The 22,128-nt window shown below is 47.2% G+C and overlaps 1 protein-coding gene across 2 annotated transcripts in view; it reads right to left on the bottom strand.

The window, feature by feature from the left end:
- Positions 1-351: 351 nt before the first annotated feature.
- The window catches only part of IL15RA (interleukin 15 receptor subunit alpha), a 38,700-nt gene continuing 16,923 nt past the window's right edge, over positions 352-22,128 (bottom strand). Inside the window, exons 2-9 of one of the 2 annotated variants that reach the window (XM_077935360.1) lie at positions 20,481-20,672; positions 16,831-16,875; positions 15,902-16,200; positions 15,829-15,865; positions 8,510-8,545; positions 7,069-7,123; positions 3,919-4,512; positions 352-1,455 (exon numbers count right to left, since the gene is read on the bottom strand). In XM_077935360.1, the coding sequence (XP_077791486.1) occupies positions 4,341-4,512; positions 7,069-7,123; positions 8,510-8,545; positions 15,829-15,865; positions 15,902-16,200; positions 16,831-16,875; positions 20,481-20,672 (836 nt within the window). In that variant the 3' untranslated portion in view covers positions 352-1,455; positions 3,919-4,340. Of the gene's footprint in view, positions 1,456-3,918; positions 4,513-7,068; positions 7,124-8,509; positions 8,546-15,372; positions 16,201-16,830; positions 16,876-20,480; positions 20,673-22,128 lie in introns of those variants that run through there. The other variant, XM_028745360.2, reaches the window with a different exon arrangement.

Here is a 22,128-nt window from a genome sequence, read left to right as displayed (position 1 = left end):
AAACACAAAACACATAATTAAAATAAAAACGACAACAACCCAATAACACACACCCCAAACACATTTTAAAAGGGCACTGGACACTGCTTGGTTCAAGTCAACTTTTAAAGTAATATACAGATGGGTCTTGAACTTGTTTTGTAAAGTCGTTTTTGTGCTGGAGAAGAAGCCCCCACATCCCGAAATCTCAAATACAATTTGATGAAAGCAAAGTTATTAAAGGGTGGCTTTGGAAGAAGAGAGGTAGGTTTTGTGTACACTTTACAGAAACTGAACACCCCCTCTCCCCATGTTCAGAAAGGGTCTATGAGAGACACACTTAAATGAGTAATTTAAATGCTAGACAGTCCATTGGTTTTAGAAGTCTTTAATTGGTTGGCAGTTCTTGGGGGGGGGGGAACCCACAAGATTTTCACAGAGGCATTGAGACCCCACCAACTATTTCTCCCACTCAGAGAAATAGTTTGGCTTCTCCTAATGGCTGGCTCTGTGTATCGATCTACTTCTCTTAACCATGAAACACACTTTAATACAACTCATTCGGCGCTTTTAAATACAGTCACACCTCATGTTATGTTTGCTTCAGGTTGAGCGTTTTCAGGTTGTATCCCGCGGAGACCCGGAAGTACCAGAAAGGTTTACTTCCGGGTTTCGCCGCTCGCGCATGCACAGACGCGCAAAATGACATCACGCGCATGCGCAGAAGCAGCGAATTGCGACACACGCAGACGCGGGATGCATTCCTTTCAGGATCCGTTCCGAAGGCCCATTCGTACCAGAGGTACCACTATACCAATTTGTTTTATTGAGAGTATGAGGTTTCCTGGCTAAGCGTTGGGTGCATGGGAGGGGGGCAGTTTTAGAACTGTAACATTGGAAGGGGGACCCCCCCAAAGATCATCTAGTACCACCCCCTGCAAGGCCTCAAGACCCCCTTTCTTGCATGCACCCCCCGAAGCAAAGGGCTCACTTGGGTATGTGCCCATTGCGTCTTTGGTCTTTCTTGACCCTTACAAAGAACATGAGAAGAACCCCACGGGACCAGAAGAATGACCTACCTAAATTAGCACCCTATTAAAAACTAGACACCTATCGGGAGCCCATAAACAACAGGACGCGAGCACAACAGTGCTCTCTCCATATCTGAACCCCAAATGCTTTGGTATTCGGAGGCGAGCTGCCCCGATCCTTGAGGTAAGCGTACAACCAGCCATGACTAGTAGTCACTGATAGCATCATCCTCTACGGACCCGTCTATTCCCTTTAAAATCTGCCCCCTTAGAATGAATGGGGCATCAATGTCAATTGCAGCCTTAGCCGGAATGACCCAAGATGTCGCAGCCGCCTTGACTTCTTCCGTTGTCTCTCCAGCTTCAAATCCGAGCCCAGCCACGTCTTCCCAGGGCTGTCGAATGTTTTATTCCTGCTGAGGAATCTCTGGCGCGTTCATCCCACCTGAAAGAGGGAACAGAGGTTGTCAAAGCAAGCTGCGAGGAAATCTGCCGCCGCCTTTCCGTTTCCTTTAAATTGATCCGTTAACCGAAAAAAAGGTGCAACCGTAACAACAACAAAGGAAACGAACAATAAAATCTAAACCATAAAAGCGTCACAGCTGGGAAGGGCAAAAGTACAAAGTGACAACACAGCCCAAAAAGGGATGGTGAAGTTTTAACTCATATGAAGATTCCCTCAAACTTTTAGAGTATTCGCCACTGTATCCACAATTGCAGACCAACCTGTTTCTCCAAAGCCTGATTTAGCCCTAACTCTGGACATACTGTAGGGACGCGGGTGGCCCTGTGGGTTAAACCACAGAGCCTAGGACTTGCCGATCAGAAGGTCGGTGGTTCAAATCCCCGCGACGGGGTGAGCTCCCGTTGCTCAGTCCCTGCTCCTGCCAACCTAGGAGTTCGAAAGCACGTCAAAGTGCAAGTAGAGAAATAGGTACCGCTCCGGCGGGAAGGTAAACGGCGTTTCCGTGCGCTGCTCTGGTTCGCCAGAAGCGGCTTAGTCATGCTGGCCACATGACCCGGAAGCTGTACGCCGGCTCCCTCGGCCAATAAAGCGAGATGAGCGCCGCAACCCCAGAGTCGGCCACGACTGGACCTAATGGTCAGGGGTCCCTTTACCTGAACATACTTAGGCTTTACCCTGCACCTCAGTAGGTTCTCCTCGTGTCTAAATCCATTCCTACAAATACTACAGCTCTCCTCTAAGGCAGCCTCACCCTGAGCCGAGACAGATGCCTGTCTACATCTTAAACTTTCCATTTTGCCCGAGCTGAAGAGCTGACAGTGACTGCTGTACAATCTCATGGGTAAACATCTGGAACCTCCAGATTAATTACTTGTTAACTGGTGAAAACTTAGGCAACACCCTGAAGGCAGCTCTCCAAAAGCCCTTTATATATATAAATATTAGAAAAATTACGCAACATGATGGATGGCGGAACATTGAACAGATGTGCAGATGTGCGTTTCCCAAGGGCCTTGGCTGAGGGTATGTGTGTGTCTTCTCAAAACACACAAAGTCCAGGCCTCCTATTATTTGGGACACTGGCACGATGACAGCAGGAGTGCCCAGCCACCAGCATAGAAGGCTTTAAAGGAATTATTATTGTCGTTGTTACTGTTATTGTTATTATTAAGATCAAACCTCTCCATTCTGAAGGAAATCAGCCCTGAGTGCTCACTGGAAGGACAGATCCTGAAGCTGAGGCTCCAAGACTTTGGCCACCTCATGAGAAGAGAAGACTCCCTGGAAAAGACCCTGATGTTGGGAAAGATGGAGGGCACAAGGAGAAGGGGATGACAGAGGACGAGATGGTTGGACAGTGTTCTTGAAGCTACTAACTTGAGTTTGACCAAACTGCGGGAGGCAGTGGAAGACAGGAGTGCCTGGCGCGCTCTGGTCCATGGGGTAACAAAGAGTCGGACACGACTAAACAACAACATTGTTATTCCACCAGGGCGGTGTACAACATTAAGAACAACAACAACAACAATAATTATTCATACCCCACTCATTTCGCTGGGTTTCCCCAGCCACTCTGGGTGGCTCCCAACAGAATAAATTATCATCATCATCATCAAGCGATAAAACATAAAACATTTAAAACTTCCCTAAGCAGGGCTGCCTTCAGATGTCTTCTAAAAGTCAGATACAGTGGTACCTCTGGTTACAAACTTAATTCGTTCCAGAGGTCCATTCTTAACCTGAAACTGTTCTTAACCTGAGGTACCACTTTAGCTAATGGGGCCTCCCGCTGCCGCCGGTGTTCTCATCCTCAAGCAAAGTTCTTAATCTGAGATACTATTTCTGGGTTAGCCGAGTCTGTAACCTGAAGCGTCTGTAACCAGAGGTACCGCTGTAGTTGTTTATTTCCTTGACATCTGATGCCGGGAGGCCGTTCCATGAATGAATACAAAACAGGTGGCAACGACCAGCAATCCGTAGGAAAATATTTTAGTCTCCCAGGATCTGAAAGGTCAAACCCAGACACATGTTAAAAGGTAAAGGGACCCTTGACCATTAGGTCCAGTCGTAACTGATTCTGGGGTTGTGGCGCTCATCTCGCTTTATTGGCCGAGGGAGCTGGCGTACAGCTTCCGGGTCATGTGGCCAGCATGACTAAGCCGCTTCTGGCGAACCAGAGCAGCACACGGAAACGCCGTTTACCTTCCCGCCGGAGTGGTACCTATTTATCTACTTGAACTGGGATGATTTCGAACTGCTAGGTTGGCAGGAGCAGGGACCGAGCAACGGGAGCTCACCCCGTCACGGGGATTCGAACCGCCGACCTTCTGATCGGCAAGCCCTAGGCTCTGTGGTTTAACCCACGGCGCCACCCGCGTCCCTCTTTCATTACCTCTAACAGCAGCCAAATAAAACATGGAAAAGTGTTATATTTCAGCTCACCTTTCTCAGAGCCCCCAGTGAGATCCAGGTGAAGCTTCCATCCATCTCCAACTCCTCCTCCTCCTCCTCAGAATTTTCTGATCATCGGGGGACGTTGTTCTCCAGTTTTTCCAACTTCTTAGTTTTCCTTTTCTCTCTCTCTCCGCCTCTGGCAAGATCTGGGAGACAGACCGGGAGAGGCTGCAGTCCTTGTACGGACACATCCACTTTGTTTGCAACCTGGGTACAGAAAATGTCGGCACCTAGCCGCAGCAGAATTCCTAGGGATGAATTCCTAGGAAACGCTTCGCAGCGAGGGAGTGGCTCCACCCCCATTCTGACTACACGCACCAGGGATTTCAAAACTTGCTTCTCCGTCAGTCTGCCAGTCTCCCAAGACTGCTTCCCCCTTTCCAAGTTCTTAGGGCGGCATGGTTTTGGGCTCAGCCGCTGGAGGGAGAACAGTGAGGCGGCAACATCCGAACCCCTTCGTCGGTGGGTCTCAGGTCATCGGGGCTGCCGGCTGCCGGGGGCGCCTGGTCTCCTGGTTCTGACCTCTCGGCAGCCATGGGGATTTGCTCTTCCAGTGGAATATCCGCCTGTCCCTGAACAGAGCTGCAGAATGGGGGGGGGGGGGAGAGAAACAAAACAGGAATGAGGACAGATGCAAAACTTGGGGGCTATTAGGGAACCAGGCGGAGGGCCTTCTCGGTGGTGGCGCCCGCCCTCCCATCAGATGTCAAGGAAAGAAACAACTATCTGACTTTTAGAAGACATCTGAAGGAAGCCCTGTTTAGGGAGATTTTTAATGTTTGATGTTTTACTGTGTTTTTAATATTCTGTTGGGAGCCACCCAGAGTGGCTGGGGAAACCCAGCCAGATGGGTGGGGTATAAATAATAGTTGTTGTTGTTATTGTTATTGTCAGAGCTGCCTCAGGTCCCAGCTCACAAAGGACCAACGCCAGTTCCTCTTTATATACAGAAGTCTTTATTGAAGTTCATTGTTGGTTTGACAGCCGTGGCGCGCAGCCCTACGTCTGAAACCCTAGACCGTCGAAGCTCCGTCTGAGTCTCCTCCCCCCAGACACCAGTTTAAGACCCTAGCCTTGCTCCACCTCTTCCTCTGCTCCCTTTTCCTCTGGGTCCGCCTGTCCGCCGGGGTTTTCCCCTTTCTGGACTCTTCTGACGCTGACTCCCCCGAGTCTTCCCCCTCCCTCCGGCGGGCTTTAGGACCTGGTTCCCAATCCGGGCTTTCTGCTGTCCCGCGCGCCTGTACATTTGAACTTGGCGCGCGCGCCCAGCCTGCCACCTTCCTTCTGACCGTTATACTGCTCCTGTCGCTGCTTGCCGGAGGAGACGCTGACTCTGACCTATGGGACTCTTCCCCCCCACTACGCTCTGGTGGGGAAGCTGGCCCTGATTTCCAGCTACTGCTCTGGGAGTCTCCGCTGGCCCCCTGCTTCTGGTGTGTCCCCCCTGGGACCCCCCTTGCCCTGGCCATCGGCGCCCCCTTCTGGGAATCTTCTGATTCACTGGAGAGGCTTATGGAATCTCTCGGGTCACTGTCATTCTGCCCTCCGCTGCCCTCAGATTCTTCCCCTTCGCTCTCCATTTCCTCTCTCCCCTGCGCCTCTGCTCCTGAGCCCCTGACAGTTATTATTATTATTATTAATCAAACCCCTGAGGAAATCCGCCATAGGCCTCAAAGTGGTAGAGACTGCATTTTAAAAAACCATGTATTTCTAATGCAAAAACCAAAGGCCTATTTATTTATTTTTAACCTCCTGTATTTATTTATTTTTAATCTCCAGGGGCTGGCGGGCTCTTGTCATGGGGTCACGAAGAGTCGGACACGACTAAACAACAAATCTCCTGTTGGAAGCCGCCCAGAGTGGCTGGAGAAACTCAGTCAGATTGGCGGGGTATGAGTAGTAAATTATTATTATCTATTATTTATTTATTATTATTCATTGCATTTACATTCATCCTTTTTTTCTCCTAGGAGTTCAACATGTGACACAAGGTTCGAACCTTCCTCAACCAAACCGCACAACAACTCCGTGAGGCAAGTTAGGCTGAAAGATGGTGCTTGTTGCAGTGTGCTCCGTAGCTAAGTGGAGACTTGAACCCTGGTCTTCCAGGTCCCAATCCGACACTCGATAACCACAGTACTAAAGATAAAGGTAAAGGAACCCCTGACCGTTAGGTCCCGTCGTGACCGACTCTGGGGTTGTGGCGCTCATCTCGCTTTATTGGCCGAGGGAGCCAGTGCTACTCAGTGAGTTTAAGAGGCGCCACTCAGTGAGAGCTGGACCATAAAGAAGGCTGATCGCTGAAGAATGGATGCTTTTGAATTCTGGTGCTGGAGGAGACTCTTGAGAGTCCCATGGACTGCAAGAAGATCAAACCTCTCCATTCTGAAGGAAATCAGCCCTGAGTGCTCACTGGAAGGACAGATCCTGAAGCTGAGGCTCCAATACTTTGGCCACCTCATGAGAAGAGCAGACTCCCTGGAAAAGACCCTGATGTTGGGAAAGATGGAGGGCCCAAGGAGAAGGGGACGACAGAGGACGAGATGGTTGGACAGTGTTCTCAAAGCTACCAGCATGAGTCTGACCAAACTGCGGGAGGCAGTGGAAGACAGGAGGGCCTGGCGTGCTCTGGTCTAGGGGGTCACGAAGAGTTGGACACGACTAAACGACTAAACGACGACAACAACACTCAGAAGGTTGCATGCAGAAGGTTTAGGTCCCAGCATCTCCACTTAGGAGATGTTGCCTAAAGCCCTGGAGAGCTGCTGCCAGCCAGTGTGGGCAATACTAGATGGGCCAATGGTGTGACTCTGTAGAGGGCTGCTTCCTAAGCTCCTACGAATTGCTTTGCACTTCATTGGGCAGCTTGCAATTCCTGCATCGGACTGCCCATGGGTTCCAGGTCCAGGGATTGCTCAGTCGGTGGAGCGTGTGTCTCTTAATCTCAGGGTTACGAGTTCGAATCCCACATTGGGCAAAAGATTCCTGCATTGCAGGGGGTTAGACTGAATGACTCTTGTGGTCCTTTCCAACTCCACAATTCCATTATTCCATGAAATGTCCATGTCTCCACTTGACCTTGCCAAAGGTTGCCTCCACTTGCAACCACTAGGGGGAGGAGCCACGCGATGAACTTACCGCCATCTTCTACGGTACCAGAATGCAAGACATCCTACCAGGAGCACCACTAAAACTAAAGAAGAAAGACAAAGTTAATAGTTAGTCATATGATAAGCTAAAGGCCTTGGCCTTCTTCCCAGCTTGCTTGTCTCTGAGCAGGCCCTAGGTAAAGGTAAAGGTTAAGGGACCCCTGACCGTTAGGTCCAGTTGTGGCCGACTCTGGGGTTGTGGCGCTCATCTCACTTTACTGGCCGAGGGAGCCGGCGTACAGCTTCCGGGTCATGTGGCCAGCATGACTAAGCCGCTTCTGGCGAACCAGAGCAGCGCACGGAAATGCCGTTTACCTTCACCTATTTATCTACTTGCACTTTGACGTGCTTTTGAACTGCTAGGTTGGCAGGAGCAGGGACCGAGCAACGGGAGCTCACCCTGTCGCCGGGATTCGAACCGCCGACCTTCTGATCAGCTCAGTGGCCTTGGCCTTCTTCCCAGCTTGCTTGTCTCTGAGCCGGCCCTAGTTATTGGCTAATGCAATGCCATGGAACGGCGATGTCCCAATTGTCAGGAGATGATCAAAAACCAGCCATGGAATGCTCACAATTAAGGCAGCTTCTAGGGAGGAAGTGCAAGGTCACTCCGGGAAACGCCTAATGCAGGGTCCATGGGGAATTTTGAGGGGCAGCAACAGAACTGACGATTCACTGTGTTAGTTTCTTATCCCGTTAGATTCACAAAATGTTTAGGGGTATGCGTACCCCTGTGTCCCCCCAGAAAAAGCACTAATAATAATAATAATTTCTTTTATTTATACTCTGCCCATCTGGGTGGGACAGAATAGTATTTATTGATCTATTCATTTAATTTGTATACCACCCTACACCCGTAGATCTCAGGGTGGTTCACATAATAATAATAATAATAATAATAATAATAATAATAATAATAATAATAATAATAATAGAAATTTATTTATACCCTGCCCTTCCTCCGGGCTCAGGGTGGCTAACAACAAATTCAAAACACTTAATTGATGCAACAAAAAACAGCATAAAATACAGTATAAAACCTGAATAACAATAAATTCAGAATTCAAAAATCAATTTAGGGGGGAAATCTATTCAATAAACATTAGATGATCACCAGGGCTAGCTGGCTAAATTAGTCCTATTTGGGCCAGCGAGGAGACCAGGGGAGAATTAGCTGTGGGATCCCAGAGCGGTTAATCTTCATAAAAAGGGGAGGAGGAGGGGAGGAAGGGAAGGGAATATATATAAAAAACACAAAATAAAAATAAGAAAAGAGACCACCCTATAGCCCCTGGAGCAAGGGGAGGGGGTCTGCGTCTCCTCTATTAGTTTGAACTAGGAAGACAAAACTAGAATTCTAATTTAAGAATATAAATCCGTCTTGTATGGTCAGATGACTGCTAACAATCCACAAACCCTGAACTATTCCTCACCTAGGCAAGATACTCCGATCCTCAAGGGGAGGGAACCTGCAAAAAGGAAGAATAAAGGACATTACATGCAAAAATGGCTGGTTCTTTCCTTTAGCAAATTGTTGCAGTTCCACTTATATGTATTTTGTAATTCTGAGCAAGTGCAAAGATTTGTGACAGAACACAGAAGTAGGTATCCTGGGGTAACACTTTGATTTTTTTTTTTTAAAGTTTCTAGTCGTTAAGGTTGGGAAACAGGTCTGAGGATAGGTGGGAAATAAAATTCTCAAAACCTGAGTAGTATGAACAGGGGGAGGCGCAGTCCAGATCCCACAAGTCAGAGTACGGATGGGGAACCTCCGGCCCTCCAAATGTTGGTGGACTCCCCAAAGGCCACCATCCCAGATCACTGCTGGGAGTTCAGCAACATATAGAAAGTCACAGATTTAATGTGAGTCCACAGTGTGATGGAGCAGCAAAAAAAGCGAATGCTATTCTAGGTTTCATCACTTGGAATACTGTGTCCAATTCTGGGCGCCACAATTTAAGAAGGGTGTTGACCAGCTGAAAGGTGTGCAGAGGAGGGTGACCAAGATGATGAAGGGTCTGGAAACTAAGCCTGATGAGGAACGGTTGAAGGATCTGGATATGTTTAGCCTGGGGAAGAGGAGATAGGAGAGTCATTTTCAAATATTTCAAGGGCCGTCCCATGGAAGAGGGAGCAAGCTTGTGTTCCGCTGCTCCAGAGGGTGAACCAAAACGAATGGATTCAAATTGTAAGGAAGGAGATTATGACTCAACATCAGGAAGAACTTCCTAGTGGTAAGAGCTGTCCAACAGGGGAATGGATTCCCTCAGGAGGTGCTGGACTCTCCGTCCTTGGCGGTTTTAAAGCAGAAGTTTGGGTGGCCATCTGTCATGGATGCTTGAGCTGAGATTCCTGCCTCGCATGGGGTTCGGCTACCGTATTTTTCGCTCTATAAGGTGCACCAGACCATAAGATACACCTAGTTTTTGGAAGAGGAAAACAAGAAAAAAAAAATTCTGAATCCCAGAAGCCTTGAAGTCCCGCTGCCCTGGAGAGGCTTTGTGTTGCTTTCGCTGAAGTCAGAACAGCAAGAGGGATCACTGCGCAATGATCCCTCTTGCTGTTCTGGCTTCTGGGATAGCTGCGCAGCCTGCATTCGCTCCGTAAGACGCACACACATTTCCCCTTACTTTTTAGGAGGGGAAAAGTGTGTCTTATAGAGCAAAAAAAACGGAAGATGACTCTTGGCATCCCTTCCAGTTCTGTAATTCAATAATAATAATAATAATAATAATAATAATAATAATAATAATAATTTATTATTTATACCCCACCCATCTGGCTGGGCTTCCCCAGCCACTCTGGGCGGCTTCCAACAAAATATTAAAATACAGTAATGCATCAAACATTAAAAGCTTCCCTAAACAGGGCTGCCTTCAGCTGTCTTCTAAAAGTCTGGTAGTAGTTGTTCTCTTTGACATCTGGTGGGAGGGCGTTCCACAGGGCGGGTGCCACCACCGAGAAGGCCCTCTGCCTGGTTCCCTGTAACTTGGCTTCTCGCAGTGAGGGAACCACCAGAAGGCCCTCGGTGCTGGACCTCAGCGTCCGGGTAGAACGATGGAGGTGGAGACGCTCCTTCAGATATGCGCATGTTCCATATACAAAGGCTGTTGTGTGGGGTTAGGGTTGTTATAGCAGAGAATCCCACCTGCATACAACTCCCACCTGCTGTATGCAGTGGTTCAGCCCAGACCCAGGCTAACACCCCAAACTCCCCTCTCAAAGAAATCCGCCTTATTGGGAATTAAATCCCACTGGAATGCATGGGGCTGACATCTGAAGGAACGCCTTTATGATCAAGCTGCAGATGTTGCAAACTTCTGTTGGGTTTCCTCTCCCCCCCCCCGGGGGGCTGAAGATGGAACGTGTTCAAAAGGGAGGGGCAAAAATGCTAAATGAGTTTGAAATAGTTGTGTGCTCCCTTCCCGCCCCACAAAAATGCTTTGCTTACAGGAATCTTAGCAGGGTTGCATGGCAACTGCTGGAGACGGCTATGCCATAGCTGTCAACTGTCCCTTATTTGGCGGGAAAGTCCCTTATCCCAGCGCCGTGTCCCTTATTGATGGATGTCCCTTAAATTTCCCGGGTTTCAAAGGAAGCAGCTCCTCTCCCTCCCTCCCTGCCGGCCAGGGAGGAGGGAGGCTCCAACTGTGTTGCTTGGCTGCGTTGCTCACCCAATAAGGAGTCTAAGAACGACTGGGGGGGTGGAGATTGCATGCCTTGTGCCAATCAAATCGGCCATGTTGCTGAGGCAGAACGATGGGGGTGGAGATGCTCCTTCAGGTATACTGGACCGAGGCCGTTTAGGGCTTTCAAGGTCAGCACCAACACTTTGAATTGTGCTCGGAAATGTACTGGGAGCCAGTGTAGGTCTCCCTCTGCAAAACCCCCCAAATAGTTCAGGGCCCGGATCCAGGTCAGGTTGACCCCGGAACATCCCAACTCTCAAGCAGAGAGCATCTGTAATTCCTGTTCTAGGGGTACTTATTCAGTTGCTAACTAAATCCTAAATATTTTATATGAAATATTGCATGTTTATTACATGAATGCATGAATGTTCTATAAACCAATTATCTCGTCTGCTAGCAGAAGCAGTCAACCCAGTCACCACTGCTCCCTCTCCAGGTTTCCTTCTTCTCCTCTGATTCTTCTTCTTCTTTAATAATAATAATAATAATAATAATAATTTATTTATACCCTGCCCATCTGGCTGAGTCTCCCCAGCCACTCTGGGCGGCTCCCAATCAAATGTTAAAAACAGTACAGTGTTAAATATTAAAAACTTCCCTGAACAGGGCTGCCTTCAGATGTCTTTTAAAGATAGGATAGTTGCTTATTTCCTTCACATCTGAAGGGAGGGTGTTCCACAGGGTGGGTGCCACCACCGAGAAGGCCCTCTGCCTGGTTCCCTGTAACCTCTCTTCTCGCAGCGAGGGAACCGCCAGAAGGCCCTCGGCGCTGGATCTCAGTGTCCGGACTGAACAATGGGGGTGGAGATGCTCCTTCAGGTATACTAGTCCGAGGCCGTTTAGGGCTTTAAAGGTCAGCACCAACACCTTGAATTGTGCTCAGAAACGTACTGGGAATTTTGAAATTCAGAGGTGGCTACAAAAACCTGGATGCAAAGGAGCTACTGTTCAGGTCCCGCAACAAAATGTTGCAGCACGCCATCAGTCCCCAACAGAATTGCTCTTGTTCAGGGTTCCAGCCAGCCAGTCACGTCTTGAGGATATAGCAAGCGGTGAGGGTCTCAAGTCAGTCATCGCACCCCCTTTCCCTGTTTTTCTTTTCCAACTGACACTGTGACTCTTGGGTTCCAATCCTGTCGCCTTGCAGGAAGTGAGTCCATCCCACGCACATTTAAAGCATGTGATTTCACCCAAAGAATTCTGGGAAATGTAGTCTGATAAGGATGCTGGGGATTGCAGAAATGAAGGTATGGTGTAGATCTGCCTTGGGGGTCTCCTTTCAGAGAAATTGGATTCGGTTCTCATTTAAAGGCAAATCGACCAAATTCACACTTTCCGAAGCAATATGTGAACTGAAAGGCAGCTGTCCGTCAAAATTTGCACTTTCCTGAATTTTGCAATGCAGTTCTGCATTTTACCAACGTGAACGTATTATGGGGAAATGTGCGTAAAATTAATATATTATTGAGAAGTGAATTATATTAGAGGAATCTGCTTACAAGGATATTGTAGTGGGTATGAGTTACTCGTGCGTAAACTGCCGCCTCTCTAGGCTAAATTCCCTTGTTAAACCGTTCTGACTGCACAGCCCATCTCCGGGTGGCTGTCTCAGTCGCTAGCAGAATCTGTCTGTGGGCGTTTCTTAAACCTCTTCCAGCATAAAAGCCATTTGACTCCCAGTCTCCTCTTCCTCTCACTGCGCGGGAGTCTTCTGCGCAGGGAGGGCGTGGGTAGTGGAGGACCTGTGCTCTCCTCACTGATGTCCAGTGAAGAGTCCCGGAGCTCTCTCTCCGCTTCCCCCATCTGCCCCCCTTTATCCCCGGTGTTGCGCTGATTTCCTTCCCCCTCTACCGAGCTGCTTCTCCCCCTGGTGCTGGGTCCTTCGCCAGCAGAATCTGGGAGCCTCCCCTTCGCCTCTCGCTCTGATGTCAGTTCCCTGACAGATATGTTTACTAGTAGAGATCCACACCCAAAACGCTGGTAAATTTTCACGAGGATTTTTTTTGGAAAAATTGCGAATTGCTGTAGAAATGGGGAGAACTGACTCTAAGATTGGAAAAAATGAGAAGCTGAGTAAATGGAAAAATCCTTCCACCCCTAGCGGCGAGTTCAGCATTAAAGGGAGCTGGTGGATGGGGGAGCAATATCTCCGAACTCTATGGATGCTTCCAGACCACACACTTCTGAGCATTCGCCCTGATTTCAGCGAGGTTAGATGAGATTGCATCATAGCAAGCTCAATCACTTTCCTTATCCTGGGGCAGGGAGAGTCCAAATTGGGGGGGGTGGGTAATGGAGAAAGCTAGAGAGTTCCAGAAAGACATCTACTTCTGCTTCATTGACTATGCAAAAGCCTTTGACTGTGTCGACCACAGCAAACTATGGCAAGTTCTTAAAGAAATGGGAGTGCCTGATCACCTCATCTGCCTCCTGAGAAATCTCTATGTGGGACAAGAAGCTACAGTTAGAACTGGATATGGAACAACTGATTGGTTCAAAATTGGGAAAGGAGTACGACAAGGCTGTATATTGTCTCCCTGCTTATTTAACTTATATGCAGAATTCATCATGCGAAAGGCTGGGCTGGATGAATCCCAAGCCGGAATTAAGATCGCCGGAAGAAATATCAACAAACATCTGAAGAAGTGTGCATGCACACGAAAGCTCATACCAAGAACTAACTTAGTTGGTCTTTAAGGTGCTACTGGAAGGAATTTTTTTTGTTTTGACTATGGCAGACCAACACGGCTACCCATCTGTAACTCAGATATGCAGATGACGCAACCTTGATGGCAGAAAGTGAGGGGGAATTAAAGAACCTTTTAATGAGGGTGAAAGAGGAGAGCGCAAAATATGGTCTGAAGCTCAACATCAAAAAAACGAAGATCATGGCCACTGGCCCCATCACCTCCTGGCAAATAGAAGGGGAAGAAATGGAGGTAGTGAGAGATTTCACTTTCTTGGGCTCCATGATTACTGCAGATGGTGACAGCAGTCATGAAATTAAAAGACACCTGCTCCTTGGGAGAAAGGCGATGGCAAACTTAGACAGTATCTTAAAAAGCAGAGACATCACCTTACGAACAAAGGTCCGTATAGTTAAAGCCATGGTTTTCCCAGTAGTGATGTATGGAAGTGAGAGCTGGACCATAAGGAAGGTTGATCGCCAAAGAATGGATGCTTTTGAATTATGGTGTTGGAGGAGACTCTTGAGAGTCCCATGGACTGCAAGAAGATCAAACGTATCCATTCTTCAGGAAATCAGCGCTGAGTGCTCACTGGAAGGACAGATCGTGAAGCTGAGGCTCCAAGACTTTGGCCACCTCATGAGAAGAGAAGACTCTCTGGAAAAGACCCTGATGTTGGGAAAGATTGAGGGCACAAGGAGAAGGGGACGACAGAGGACGAGATGGTTGGACGGTGTTCTCGAAGCTACAAACATGAGTTTGACCAAACTGCGGGAGGCAGTGGAAGACAGGAGTGCCTGGCGTGCTCTGGTCCAGGGGGTCACGAAGAGTCGGACACGACTAAACGACTAAACAACAACAACAATGCATTTGTTGCACAAGGTCTCCCAATCGACCAGAATTATGTCACCAGAATTTGCCAACTAGCAATACAGTGGTACCTTGGTTCCCAAACGCCTTGGTTCCCAAACGCCAAAAACCCGGAAGTGTTCTGGTTTTTGAACATTTTTCGGAAACCGAACGTCCGATGCGGCTGTCGGCTATTGTTTCTGGGGCGCCTGCACCAATCAGAAGCTACGCCTTGGTTTCCGAACATTTCGGAAGTCAAACGGACTTCCAGAACGGATTAAGTTTGGCGCATTTGTTTTTGCTATTTATTTTGCGTTTTTGTTTTTGAGGCTTTCTCGGTTCGTTTGTTTTTGTGACTGTGTGGAAACCAGTTCAACTACCGATTGATTGATTGATTGATTGATTGATTGTGTGACTGCAAAAATGTTTCAGGGGTTGTTTTTAAAAAGTCTGGAACAGATTAATCCATTTTGCATTACAGTCATACCTTGGGTTCCAGTACCTTCGGCGACCCGGAAGTAATGGAACGTGTTACTTCCAGGTTTTGCCGCTCGCGCATGCGCAGACGCTCAGAATGACGTCACGCGCAGAAGCGGAAGCGGTGAATCACCACCCGCGAAGACGCAGGTTGTGTTAGCGTCAGGATGCGAACGGGGCTCCGGAAGTAATAGTGCCCCTGTATTCTGCTCTGGTCAGACCTCACCTGGAGTACTGTGTCCAGTTCTGGGCACCACAGTTCAAGAAGGACACTGACAAACTGGAACGTGTCCAGAGGAGGGCAACCAAAATGGTCAAAGGCCTGGAAACGATGCCTTATGAGGAACGGCTAAGGGAGCTGGGCATGTTTAGCCTGAAGAAGAGGAGGTTAAGGGGTGATATGATAGCCATGTTCAAATATATAAAAGGATGTCATATAGAGGAGGGAGAAAGGTTGTTTTCTGCTGCTCCAGAGAAGCGGACACGGAGCAATGGATCCAAACTACAAGAAAGAAGATTCCACCTAAACCTTAGGAAGAACTTCCTGACAGTAAGAGCTGTTCGACAGTGGAATTTGCTGCCAAGGAGTGTGGTGGAGTCTCCTTCTTTGGAGGTCTTTAAGCAGAGGCTTGACAGCCATATGTCAGGAGTGCTCTGATGGTGTTTCCTGCTTGGCAGGGGGTTGGACTCGATGGCCCTTGTGGTCTATTCCAACTCTATGATTCTATGATTCTATGATTCTATGAATGGATCCCCTTCTCATCCAAAGGTACCACTGTACTTTCTATGGGAACACGCGCCTTGGTTTTGGAACGCTTTGGTTTTGGAATGGAATTCTGGAACGGGTTAAGTTTGAGAACCCAGGTACCACTGTAGTCTGGATGCACCCAAAGAGTCCGGGAGACAGATAGCAGACATAGATATGGGATAAACACAAGAATATTAGTATATTAACTTGGGAAGAACATGAAACGAAGGAGGACGTGGAAAGGATGGTTAATGCAGAGGCTGCAACAATGAGATGAACTACTTCAGCTGCCGGTGACAAACCTGTTCGTCTCTCGATCGGAGGCACCGGGACGCTTGGCTCTGGGGTGACCCTGGAGACTCTCCCGGGGGTCACAGCTGTCGTTCTGTTTCCTGCTGAGAGGTGCTTGCTAGTCGTGGGCTGTGAGGCTTTCGCGGTGGTGCTTTCGCATTTCGCCGAGCTTTCACTGACCGTGCCAGGAGTGTGTCTGCCAACCTCTGGGGCGCTGGTGGTTTCCGTCGCCCTGCCAGGCCTAGTTGGTTTAGCAGTCCCGAGCAGTGCGGTGATCGAGGCTGATGGCGAGGGGGTCTCGCTGCCATATGGGGCTGCGGCGGAGGCCACCGAAGTGTTAACACCAGCAGCCTGCGGAGTCTCTGTGGTGGAAGTCTCTGCCTCTACAACATGGGGTAAGTAAAGTTTCATATGTATGTTTCTGGGACAGGCCCCGAAGCTGTGTTAACACGAGGGCTTCTCCACAATTCCTCTCGTCCCACTGCTTCCCCTGGGGAGAACCACTTTTTAGCGCTTACTCGGAGCAAACGGCTGGTCTGTGGGTCGCCGTTTGTTCCTAAATATCTACTTTCCCATTTCCGCTACTTGTGAATTAAGTCAGCATTTTTATTTTCTTAATTTTATTTTCGTGGGGAGAGGGCACTTGCCTAATTTGTGTCCCAGGCCTGAAATCTGTTTTAAGAAGAAGAGGAGGAGGAGGAGGAGGAGGAGGAGTTTGGATTTGCTATCCCGCTTTATCACTACCCTAGGGAGTCTCAAAGCGTCTAACATTCTCCTTTCCCTTCCTCCCCCACAACAAACACTCTGTAAGGTGAGTGAGGCTGAGAGACTTCAGAGAAGTGTGACTGGCCCAAGGTCACCCAGCAGCTGCATGTGGAGGAGCGCGGAAGCGAACCCAGTTCCCCAGGTTACGAGTCCACCGCTCTTAACCACTATACCACACTGGTGTTACTCCAAAAACACGTTTGTCACCCAGCGGTGACGAGCAGAGACAACAAAGCAATTGGTCCTACCTCTTCTGGGATCTTCTGTTGTGGTGGCAGGAAGGGAAGGATCTCCTTGTTGAGAAAGAGAAGAGGAATTGAGAAGAGGAGAAGCCAAAATTAGCTTGTCATCAGGATTGCATTTACAGCAGTGCAGAACCTAGTCTCCTTGAAGTTTCAGTGAGAAATTCCACCGGCTCAACTATAAACCCAAATAATGACCCATAAGATCAGATCCCGTTTTCATCTGTATGAACGTCCTGAATTTCTGCTTTATAATCATTGTCAGGAGTTCAGCCTACTCTCGAGTAGGACCCTGGCAGAGACACATGCCCGACTGGTATGTTCTCTCTCTCCTGGTCGATCGTTCGGGAGCTTCAAAAGCTTTCTTCAGCCCAAACATCACAGCGACCAATGCCAACCAACACTGGCACGCTTAGGGATCCGCAGAGTTTGCGCAGCTTGCGTGACAGTCCTCAGCAACTCAGCATTTTGGCTAATCTACTTTATTTACATATAAACACACACGGAGCACTGCAAGATGGCTCCCTCTCTCTCTAGCATCAGGCAGCAAAGAGAGAAAGAACAAAGGACAATAGTCCCACTTCACGGAACACAGTAACACAAACATCCTGCCTCCATCACTTCCCACTCTGTGGAGTCAAAACATACACCGTCATGTGATAGACAACAATCCCATGACTGCAGTCATGGAGCTGGAATTCTAACAGTTTTACATGCTTTTATATTGCTGTTTTGCTGGTCTTATTTTATTTAACCGTAAAATTTATATATCACTCGATTGTAAAATAAAAATAATGAAAACACCCAAACAACTTCTAAGGTGTCTTCACACTATCATAGAAAATTCCTATGTGGGAATTCCAATTTAGGCCTCTCTCTTTTTGGCTTAGCAAAAGGTGTTGCGTAAGCAGGGACTTCATCAAGTCCCTGCTTACGCAACACCTTTTGCTAAGGGATATAAAACCATGCATGGGAAGTGTGGGTGCCAGATTCTTGATGAGATATCATGTGGTGTGACCTCCATGCAAAGAAATCAGGATGTGAAATGGCATCATTTTTTTGGCCTGCTCTTTATCTGTGGGTAAAAGCCTCAGCGCCTAGGGCTTGCCGATCGAAAGGTCGGCGGTTCGAATCCCTGCGGCGGGGTGCGCTCCCGTTGCTCGGTCCCAGCGCCTGCCAACCTAGCAGTTCGAAAGCACCCCCGGGTGCAAGTAGATAAATAGGGACCGCTTACTAGCAGGAATGTAAACGGCGTTTCCGTGTGTGGCTCTGGCTCGCCAGAGCAGCGATGTCACGCTGGCCACGTGACCCGGAAGTGTCTCCGGACAGCGCTGGCCCCCGGCCTCTTGAGTGAGATGGGTGCACAACCCCAGAGTCTGGCAAGACTGGCCCGTATGGGCAGGGGTACCTTTACCTTTACCTTTATATCTGCCACACGCAGCGCCGCTTCTATTCCGCTGCAGTTCGGGTTCCGCAAAAAAAGTTGGTGTTTCCTGTGGTCACGTTTAATAATATAATTAACTATCGTTACGTTTATTTCCAAGGGGAGGGAAGCAATAATGTATTGTTTTGCAGGCTGAAAAATCAACAGCAGCGAGTTTGGGTTAGGGGAGGGGCAGGAAATGAGGTCAGCAAATGTTGATCACTTCCTTGATTTTTGTTCCTGCTTGCAGATGGACACACGGACCAGGGTGGATAAAAATCAATGATTTATTTTTTTTAAGGATACTTTTTATTTAAATCAGATTTTTTTTATTTAAATTGGATTTTTTAAAAAAAATAAAATCAGATTTTTAAAATAAAATGCTTTTGGAGGAAAAATATTTCTAAAGATAGTTTTCTATTCAAGTTACATTATAGTCCAAAGGCTATTCATCAAGAAATAAGGATTTGAGTTTTTCATGTGTGCTAAAACTCAGTCTAAGTTTTGTTCTTTGTTTTTTAAACCATTTAACTACATCAGTTAACAAACATGGATACATATGCTATAATGTTATTGCTTTAGTTAAATAATTTTTTTTAATTGTTATTAAGGAAATGATTATTTTTCTCCTTCCAATACAGCACAGCAGAAATGTTGCCCAAATATAAACAACAATTTCATAATTACCTGTCTTTGTATTTCTAACCAAATCAGAAATTTTTCTAAAGATAGTTTTCTATTTAGGTTACATTAAAGTCTAAAGGCTATTCATCAGGAAATAAGGATTTGTTTTAAGTTTTTCTTGTGTGCCAAAACTCAGTTTAAGGGTTTAAAAACAAAACAAAACAAAAAAAGTTTAACCACATTAGTTAACAAACGTGCATACATATGCTATAATGTTATTGCTTGAGTTAAATAAATTGTTATTAAGGAAATGGCTATTTTTCTCTTTCCAATCAAGTACAGCAGAAAAGTTGTCCAAACAGAAACAGTTAACTTATTAAACCCCACCATAATTTCATAATTATGTGTCTATATATTTCTGATAGCATAACCAAATCAGTAATTTTTGATAGAACTGTAAAAAACTGCTGTGAAAATTTATCCTTCCAAAAAGGAAACCTTCATCTGGTTGTAAATGTTAAGATTATACCAGCAAGAATGAGCCTTTCTGTAAAAATAAATAAATAAATAAAATTTAAATCAAGTCTTGCTGACTAGTGATTTAAATCAAGTCTTACTGACTAGTGATTTAAATCGTGATTTAAATCGATTTGATTTAAATCAAATCCACCAAGACGTGGACTACTGCCATTTCCAGAGTTGCTACCCATTCCGACAGAATTCTGGGACACCTCTACCTGGACGCGGCTGCAGTCAGACATGACTTTGAGAGACCGATGGGGCTTTGTGGATCTTAATACAGGAACAGGTTTACAGGTATGAAGGTGACCCTAGGTGAGCCCTGAGCTCACCATGGAGGCACAGGTCAGTTCTGTATCCAGGGCAGCTGTCTACCAGCTCCATCTGGTATGCAGCCAGAGACCCTCCCTGCCCGCAGACTGTCTCACCAGAGTGGTGCATGCTCTGGTTATCTCCCGCTTGGACTACTGCAATGCGCTCTACGTGGGGCTACCTTTGAAGGTGACCCGGAAACTACAACTAATCCAGAATGCGGCAGCTAGACTGGTGACTAGGAGCAGCCGACAAGACCATATAACACCGGTCCTGAAAGACCTACACTGGCTCTCAGTACGTTTCCGAGCACAATTCAAAGTGTTGGTGCTGAAAGTGTTGGTGTCTTGAAAGCCCTAAACGGCCTTGGTCCTGTATACCTGAAGGAGCGTCTCCACCTCCATTGTTCTGCCCGGACACTGAGGTCCAGCTCCGAGGGCCTTCTGGCGGTTCCCTCCCTGCGAGAAGCCAAGTTACAGGGAACCAGGCAGAGGGCCTTCTCGGTGGTGGCCCCCGCCCTGTGGAACGCCCTCCCACCAGATGTCAAAGAGAAAAATAACTACCAGACTTTTAGAAGACATCTGAAGGCAGCCCTGTTTAGGGAAGCTTTTAATGTTTAATAGGTTATTGTATTTTAGTGTTTTGTTGGAAGCCGCCCAGAGTTGCCTGGGGAAACCCAGCCAGATGGGCGGGGTATAAATAATAAATTATTATTATTATTATTATTATTATTATTATTATTATTAGCCCCATCACACAGAACGCAGGTACTACTTACGGATGCAGCTCAGGCGCACCTCCCATTGAAACTCTTTCGTTGTGTCGTTCTCCCTGCACACGGCCAGGCTGGACGTTCCCGCTTTCCTCTTGTAATTCTTGACGCACGAGTACCGCAGTTTGTTGCCGTCGCCGCTCCCTTTAGAAACCTCTGCATTTTGTACCTGAGGGGGCTCACTGCAGTTAACTGGGGCTAAAGGCAAGGGCACAAGAAGAGCGGGTTGTTAATAGATTTAGGTGGGGGGGACGGGACACCCCTAATCCCTAGAAATTAATAAATGGCAGGATGTGGATTATCTGGGATGTGGAGGGAGAAATACAAGCTGTAGAGGAATTCGTTTTTTGTAAACTCAGGGGAGCGTTTCGGCCCTTTTCCTTAGTTTGTTTAAAATCTAAGATAGCTTATCTTGCATTCCTTTCTTTGAATTTGTGCCATTTAGGTTTTTGAAACCTTTTTTGTAAAGGCAATACAAAAATTTCCACAGCTGAGTCCTCAACTCTTTATTACTGTGCTTGGCTTTCTTCAAGTTGGGCTGTGTCTAAAACTTGCCGTTTAGGTTTTCAAACCTTTTTTGTAAACTCAGTTTTAGAAACTGTACCTTTGAGTCCTTAATCCTTTATTACAGGTTACATATGCTTCAGGTTACAGACTCCACTAACCCAGAAATAGTGCTTCAGGTTAAGAACTTTGCTTCAGGATGAGAACAGAAATCGTGCTTTGGCGGCGCGGCGGCAGCAGGAGGCCCCATTAGCTAAAGTGGTGCTTCAGGTTAAGAACAGTTTCAGGTTAAGAACAAATTAAGTACTTAACCCGAGGTACCACTGTACTGCGCTTTGCTTCACCTAGGCCGAGCTAGGACTTTAATACTTTCTCTATTTCTATACTATACTATACTATACTATACTATACTATACTATACTATACTATACTATACTATCTATTCTATACTATCTCTATTTCCTTCTGAGGAAACGGAATAGTTCAGTGAAACGAGGTTTGTAGCCGGCATCCCGTTAAGGCTTTGTTCAATTCTAGGTTTTTCTAAGCTTTCTCTTAAACTTTTTGTTTTTTATTTAGTTTATTTCCATAAGATAATATTTCTAGTCGATTACTTCTCGTTTCAGGGATTTTCACAGTACAGTGGTACCTCGGGATACGAACAGGATCCGTTCTGGAGCCCTGTTCACATCCTGAACGCAACGTAAGCCGCGATGGCATGCGTACGCGAGGCACATTTTGCCGCTTCCGCGCATGACGTCCTTTTGAGTGTCTGAGCATGCGTGAGCGGCGAAACCCGGAAGTAACGCGATCCATTACTTCTGGGTTGCTGCGGAGCGCAACTCGAACGCGCTCAACCCGAAGCACATTCAACCCAAGGTATGACTGTATTTCATTTGTTTTGTGTATTTTCTCGGTTCCGTGACTTGTCTTTTTTCTACTGGCAGAGGAATTCCTGGGCAGGCCTATGCAAAACGACTTGGCCAAGCTAGGACCATTAATAAACAATTCAGGGCCATTGAGGGCCTAGGCAATGAAAGAAAACTGTCCTTTCCCCCTTGCCCTGAGGTGTGAACAGAGACTGGGGGGGGGGTTGGAAGGTTGCCGGGGTAACCGAGTGTGAGGTGACAGGAAAAGAGAGTCTTTAACA

Source organism: Podarcis muralis, chromosome 10 (genome assembly GCF_964188315.1).
Source record: "Podarcis muralis chromosome 10, rPodMur119.hap1.1, whole genome shotgun sequence".
Lineage (NCBI taxonomy): Eukaryota > Metazoa > Chordata > Lepidosauria > Squamata > Lacertidae > Podarcis > Podarcis muralis.
The sequence above is the reverse complement of the archived record's forward strand: the minus strand, read 5'-3'. Positions and strand labels throughout refer to the sequence as shown.